Source organism: Emydura macquarii, unplaced genomic scaffold (assembly GCF_026122565.2).
Source record: "Emydura macquarii macquarii isolate MOO-44397 ecotype Brisbane River unplaced genomic scaffold, CSIRO-AGI_Emac_v2 contig_1305, whole genome shotgun sequence".
NCBI lineage: Eukaryota > Metazoa > Chordata > Testudines > Chelidae > Emydura > Emydura macquarii.
Genome location: NW_027131442.1, coordinates 666,933 through 674,025, shown reverse-complemented (window position 1 = coordinate 674,025; position 7,093 = coordinate 666,933). Strand labels below are relative to the sequence as shown.

Here is a 7,093-nt window from a genome sequence, read left to right as displayed (position 1 = left end):
CTCAGTGACTCCTGTGCTGTCCCCACTCCCGTTAAGAGTTTTACTAAACATGGATTCAATTCCCACCTCTGCTGCTCAATTCTTTTTTGATGTTAGGCAAATCACTTAAACTCCTGGTGCCTTAGTTTCCCGCCCATAGCACTTAGCCTCACAGGGATGTTGTGAAGTACATTAAAGAGTGTCAGGTACTATAGTATCAGGTGTCAGGGTGGGGCAGATAAGTATCTAAACATAGAGAAGTATAAGTGATGCCCACTCAATTTGGGGCTCTATCCCCCTCTGGTGGTCGCCAGGCCCACTAGAGCTTGATGAACCTGCTATAATGGGGGTGGCTTAGCAAGCTGGGTCTTTTAGTTTAGGCAGGATCCAGAGTTCCCTGTTTTGACCCACCCTCCCACCCAGGGATGTCCGCATTACCAAGGTAAGTTAATACTTCCGTGGTGGAGCGAAATCCATCTTGCATTGATTTTGCGTCGCTAACAGGACTAAAAGAAATAGCCAAGGCTTATTGGAGCAACTAAAGTTGCCCACTCTGATGCACTGAGGGGACAGCTGCTAAGAAGGTGTCATTCTGACATTCTCATTTTCCAGAGTAGACGTGCATTTTAAAGACTTGTAGGAAATCCACCAAGAGGGCTTAAGGCTAGGGGAGGGCAAATGATTCTGATCAGGAAACTGCTACATTACCTATGTGCTCTGTCTGGTTCTTGACAGCTAGAAGATGGGAACCCGTGTGGGCCCAGGTGTATGTGAGAATGAGAACGGAATGTAAATCTACCCTGTGATTAAAGGCTTCTAATTTCTTAGCCCTGTTTGGATCAGCTGCAGAGATTTCTGCGAGCCACATAAAAACCAACTCCTTAAAGGGATCTGTCCCCCGTGGACAGATTTTGGCCTCCTAACTTTCCGGTGTGGGTGGGACTAAAGGATGTAATCTGGAAAGCTCTGGTGGCATTTGGCATCTGGTTTGGTCCTAGATCTATGCAAAAATAAAAAATATGCAAGTCTCAAAATACATTAGCTATATATCAGAGCACACAGAGTTCTCTAAGAGATGGTTATAGGCTTAAAAGGTTGCTCTTCCGCTGGGAACATTAGCTACAAAGTCCTTTATTCGTGTCATTCCCCAAAATGCCAGTGGCACACTTGAATCCTTCTGAAAGAAGAGTTATGTCCAATTTTGCCAGTGGCAGCCGATGCTGGGTGGAGCTAGTCAGAAAAATGAGCTGTTGTCCTCAAACGCTCTTGGTGGCGTTGGTCCAGTTCTTAGCTGAGTTACAGGGGAGGGGTTTTCATTCATGGCTGCGTGGACAGTGGTTAGTGCGGCAGGAGCCGGGAGTTTGGGCTTCAATTCCCGGCTCTGCCCCTAGATGCCCACGTGCCCTTAGCAAAGTCATGCCAGTCACTCAGTGCCTCAGTTTCCCCAGCTGTAATGTGAGGCTAATACCACTCACCCACTGCTGAGGGGTGGGTTGGGGAGGTAATGCCAGATGCTCAAGGCATTTAGAGAGTTGGACTAAGTGAAGCAATTGTTAGAGTAGAAAGTGTCTCTCTCCCTTTCTTTTTAAAAGCTTGTTTGTTTGTTTGTTTTCCAGTCTGTGATTTTAATGTCTGCGATGGGGCGAAACAGAGCGCTCCAGTTAGAGATCAGCTGATCATGGGGTAGCACCGGTGACTGGCCCCTTTCGGGCCCTCCTCACGCTGTCCTAGCACTTTATAACCTGACCGGCAGCACCACCTGCTGTTCCAGCCCAGAGACCGCACCGTAATCCGCACCTGCGGGATATCTCGAGTCCTAGGCTCTCTGCACTCGGCCCTGCCCATGGCCCGCAGTCTCAGCCAGCAGCCCCCCTGCTATCCTGACTTCCCCACCACCCCTCAATCCCAACAGCACTCAGCCTGCTATTCCAGAACTGTGGCTTTCCCCACAGCTTTGCCAATCCCCTTCTGTCCTGATTTATAATCCCCCCCTTATTTTAGTCCTGGACTCCCCTTTGCACACAGCGCTGGAGATGCCCAACCTGCAACCCCTGGCTGTCCCAACACTGGGGTCCTCCACCCGCTCTGCCAATGCCCTTCAGTCTCCCTGTTATCCCACCTCGAGCATCCCCCTCAGGTTTGCCCCTCGCTTTGCCCTGCCCTGCCCCTTAGTCTTGAGCAATAGAACAATTTCAAACTCTGCAGTGCCCCTGCCCTGTGACTTCTCGACTCTGCATCTAGAGAACCAATGGATGTCTAACAACCGCAGGCCATGTGGCCAGCCAAGGACCAATCAGAAAACAGCAGACCCTTGCTCTGGCATCTCCTCCACCCACACAATGGCATGTCTCTCAATGGTGGGGCGTTCCTTAGTGTTGAGCCTGCATCTCTGGCCCTCAGAGATGCCGCGTCACAGGACTCTTTGTAGCACCACAGCCCCAGTTACCACCGTGTCCATGGTCACAGGCACCACAGCCACAAACAGAACCGATGGGCTGTAGCTGTCCGACCCCGGCTGTTGCAAATCCATTTGATGTCTGCCATATAGATGTCCCTCCCCCCACTACTCCTTTTAGGCTGTAGGCAGATGTGGTGCAAGCGTTAGCCCGGCAGGGGGTGCATGTGTGGGGTTGGTGTGTTGTAGGAGTGTGCAGGGCACGGGGAAGAGGAGAATGGGTGACTGACATGGGTTGTGGCAGCCCAACTGTGTTGCCAGTGGTGTCAGGCCTCAGCTTGTTGGCTGTCTCCATTGCCTCCGGCAGGGTGAAGGGCCCAGTACAAGGCACGGCTAGATCTCCTCGCCTCACAGGCCTTGCCTTGCTGGGGACAGCGGCTGGGGCGATCAGAAGGGGCTGGGAGCGGAGAGGGGCTGATATCCGCAGCCGACTGCAGCTGGGGATAGAGGACGGAGCAGCTTGTGACAGCGCCGGTGCTGATGCTAGGAGGAAAGGGCACGAATCCTGGGAAGCAGAGACAGCCACTCCCACCCCCAGCCAGGTGGCCCCAGGATGTCTCTCAAGGACATCTCCCCAGCAACTGGGGAGGGGCACTGCAGCCGGAGCCATGCGCCTATATCTCCTCATCCTCGCTGGCCTTGCTCCAGCGGTGACAGCAGTTGGCGGTGATGCCCAGCAGGAAGTTGGTGGCCACGGAGGCAATGGAGACCACGAAGCCCACGAAGGCAATGAAGAGATAATCGTCCAACGTCAAGGTTAAGTGGCAGGCCTTGAAACTCTCCTCTGTCAGCGAGAACAAGGGGGCGCCCTCCACCTCGGGTGGGGCGCGGCACTCGGCCAGCTGGGAATCTGCAATAAGAAATGGGTAGATGAGAGAAAGAAGAACGTCCCATAAAGAGGGGAGTTATCCCTCTACCCCTCACAATTAAGTCTGGCATTAGCAGGTCTAACATCTGTCTGTTCCCAGCTGTGAGGCAAATTTCTTGGGCGACTGTGGGCAAGTCACTTAGTCTCTCTGTGCCTCCGTTTCACTATTCATAAAACAAGGCTGATAATATTCCCCTACTGCTGCACAGGGCTTTGCAATCTTTGAACGAAAAGGCACAACGCATGAGCCTTGTTAATCACTTTCGCTCCTGCCCGGAATTTCTGGATGGTAACGATGACCCCATTTCAATGTTGTCCTCTGGGGTCATCAGAGATTGCTATGGTGATGTTCATAACATGATGCCATGATGCAGCACCACTGCATCACAATGGCAGTCCTAACCCTTCATCGTGTTGTTGCAGGATGTCACCAGTAGCTGCAGCTATATCACCGTGTTGCAGTGTAACATCACTGGTGGTGGGGGGGAACAATGAAAGCTGAGACATTGCCAAGCCCCATCTGACATGAGGTCGTTGAAGTCAACCCAACTCAACATCACTACGATGCAACTCAAGGGTGACCAGGTCAGGAGGCAGCACTCTCACAACGCCTCTCTACAACGGGTCCGTTCAATTTTGGTGCTTCCATTTTTTGGGTGATCAACTTGAGGCGCCTTGGGCCTGGTTTTCCATCTCTGTTTCTGGTTGAATTCCACAGGAGCTGCTGTGGCCAGGGCCTCTGAAAATCAGGGACAGAAACTGGGCCACCAAAATTGGAGATGCTCCAAATCATTGGGTGTTTTGGAGAGAATTTTGGCCCTGGTGCCAGGATACTAGGCAGACGGGTGCAAAACAGATGGGTGGATAAATAAATTAGCTAGAACCTCTCTATGACACAATATTACAAAGGTATGTTCCCTTTGCACAATGCTTTCCCATCACCAGCCTCCAAACGGGATCATGATTCCCTGAGACAAGGTCACCAGATAATGATGTTGCACAGACCCAACTGTGTTATCATCTTGAAGTCCTCCATGTGGGAAAACCCTATCGAACGTAGGATAGGAGAGAACCCTACATAGCAATCACTGCTGTTATTCAATCAAAGTGCTCACTGGAGAATGCAATCAGGATCAGCAGTATTAGGGGATCCTCAGACCTGAGAGAGGGTATTTAGATGGATCCAGGGCCTACTAGAGCTGCATGAACTCTGGGAAGAATTTCCCCTTCCACCTCAGCTCCTGCAGTCGGCAGCTTGAGTGGATCAGCAACAAGGGCAGGAAAGAACTAATAACACGTGAATCAAAAGAGGGCTAGGGCAGAGGGAGGAAATGCAGATTTATGGGGTCCCATTGCTGACTGTGGATCTGCCATAGCAAGGAGAGAGATAGGGAAAGCCACATCTTACAAGGTCAGTGGGTTCATAAAGCATCCATGCCCACCCAGTTCAGTGTGCCTCTGTTCTGCCCTGCAGCAAGCACTCCACTCTTCCATTCCTAATCCCCCGACCCTATTTCCTCCCGCAGCCAATCAGCAATTCTGGCCAGGGGCTCCCAACACACACACAGCTCTGCCAAGGCCCCTCAATTTTGTCCTGCAGCCTGCCCCTGCTATTCCATGCCTGGGCTTCCCCCACAGCTATCCCAACGCTCTTCAGTCCCGATCCACATCCTGGCCTAGTATTTGAGCCCTGAGCTCCTCCCTGCGTCACATATGAGGCTCTGTTGATGCCATTCAGTCCCAGCCTACAGCCTCCTTCTATCTCAGCCCTGACTTCTCTCCACCTGCAGCTCTGTCGATGACCCTCGATCCTGACCTGCAGCCCCCCATTGCTATTCTAGAAGAGCCCAGCCAGTTCCATGTGAGATGGACTCTGGTTGCACCTCCAGGGAACCCTGGCATGGACCCTAACTGGAGCCCACTGGGACTGGATTCTGCGCCTCCTGTAGAAGATGCTGAACAGGTTCCTCTCTTGACCTGGGCCTGCTGCCTTGGACCCTTCGGCTGGCGTTGGGAGAGGGCGGAGGCCTTTCCCTTCACCCGAGATCCCATCGTGCAACATACCTGAAGTGCAGCGCTGGATACGGTTCCTCAGCCACTTCAGGAGAGGCTCCATGGTGCAGCCGCACACCCAAGGGTTGCCCCCGATCTGCAGGGTCACCAGCCCCGGGAGGCCTTCCAGGGCTTCCAGGGTGAGGAAGGACAGCCCCCCATAGCTGAGGTCCAGGTCCCGGAGCTGGGCCAGCCCCCGGAAAGCCTGGGGGTGCACCTTTCTCAGCCACGGGTTGTGGCTCAGGTCAATCCTCACCAGGCTGTGGGCCTCTTGGAACATGTTGGCGGCCAGGTGGCTGAAGTTGTTGTAGCTCAGGTCCAGGTGGGTCAGCCGCTTGGCGGTCAGGAAGAGCCCGGCGGGCAGGTCCGCCAGGGAGTTATTCCGGAGGTCCAGCACCCACAGCTCGGCATAGCAGGTGAGGTAGCCTGGTGGGATGGTGGCAATCCGGTTATGTGCCAGGCTTAGGTTCCTAGTCTCTAGGGGCAGGTCGGGGGGCACCGAGAAAAGCCGTTGCCCACTGCAATCCACCACTTGGCTGCGGCACGTGCAGAGTACAGGGCAGCTGGCGCTGGCCCCGGAGAAGGCTATTGCCACCGCTACCAGGAAGGGGGTCAGGAACATGACAGAGAAGCGGCAGGACACGGTCCCCTCTCCCCACGGCCAGGCACAGCCTGTGCCCATTTTAGTTGGCCGGGAGCAACATGGCGCACGGAACAGAGCAAGGAGTAAGCGGGAGTCACTCATGCACAAAGGCGGCTACATGCTGGCTGCAGGGGAAGGCAGGACTTTAGAGCCATTGTCTACCACACGCCAGGGCCACCGTCAACAATGCACCATGAAGGGTGGGCCAAAAACAATATGGTTCCCAACTTCCCGGACAGAGATTTAGTAGCCCATTCAGATGCCTGTTTACTGTCACGCTTTAAAGGCTGTGAAGCCGCGAGAAAAAAGAAATGTAGCTGTAGCTATCTCCATCAGTCTACAACCTCTGTTGATCCTTCAAGTGATCAAAAAGGGGAGGAAAGCAACTAGAACTGGGGATTTTTTTCTTCCAGTTCATCAGCATGCTTGGGACAATGGTTTGAGCCATGAAATAAACTTCCTCATTCCCTGTCATGTGTTTGTCTGCTGGGAAGCCGAGATGGGGCCAGGACAAGACATTTAAGCCCTGTGAATCCAGAGATGTGTTTTAGTTGCAAAGCAAACCCAGTTGCAAATCCAATCCAGCAGGAGCCTCGGGGCCTTTTCCCGGAGGCATTTAGGTCTCTTTATTGCCTAAGCCCAGGAAGGGCATTTGAAATCCAGAGAATAGGTTATCCGCATGGATAGTCAAAATCCTGGAGGCCAAAACATCAGCCCAACAATGTAGACTCCTTGGGTGGCTTGTACCTGGGACAAATGTTCTTGAGATGATTAGGAGAAACTAAGGCCAGAAATGACCCTGTGTCGAGGCAGTGATTTCTGCAGTCCAGGAGGAGTCAGACCAGTGGGACTGGGATGTCTGGGAGATCCAGGGGGAGAAGAAGGGACTTAGAGTCCTGGGGTATCAGCTGTGGGTTTGTCTTTCACTCCCAGTCTCCATCCCAGCAGGCAGCAACAGGGCTCCATCTGCCTGACCTGCCGAGGAAACATAGAGGAATCAAAGACTCAGCAACGGGGTCATCAACTGGCTGGTCATAGATGCCCAGGCCAGATGGGCTCTGGTGATCATGTTATCTGAGCTCCTGTACAGAGCAGG

The 7,093-nt window shown here is 53.2% G+C and overlaps 1 protein-coding gene across 1 annotated transcript; it reads right to left on the bottom strand.

Annotated features, from left to right (window-relative positions):
* Positions 1–3,048: 3,048 nt before the first annotated feature.
* LRRC55 (leucine rich repeat containing 55) lies at positions 3,049–6,036 on the bottom strand. Its single transcript, XM_067550729.1, has 2 exons — positions 5,367–6,036; positions 3,049–3,284 (listed from the first exon to the last, which is right to left on the bottom strand). The coding sequence occupies exons 1-2, from the start codon at positions 6,034–6,036 to the stop codon at positions 3,049–3,051; spliced, it is 906 nt and encodes a 301-aa protein (XP_067406830.1).
* Between the last annotated feature and the right edge of the window lie 1,057 nt (positions 6,037–7,093).

What these genes read in the sequence shown, in the direction of transcription:
- LRRC55 (XM_067550729.1), bottom strand. Translation starts at nt 6,036, where the DNA reads ATGGGCACAGGCTGTGCCTGGCCGTGGGGAGAGGGGACCGTGTCCTGC. An exon ending in TATCCAGCGCTGCACTTCAG is followed by an intron (nt 3,285 to 5,366) that starts GTATGTTGCACG and finishes TTCTTATTGCAG; the next exon opens with ATTCCCAGCTGGCCGAGTGC.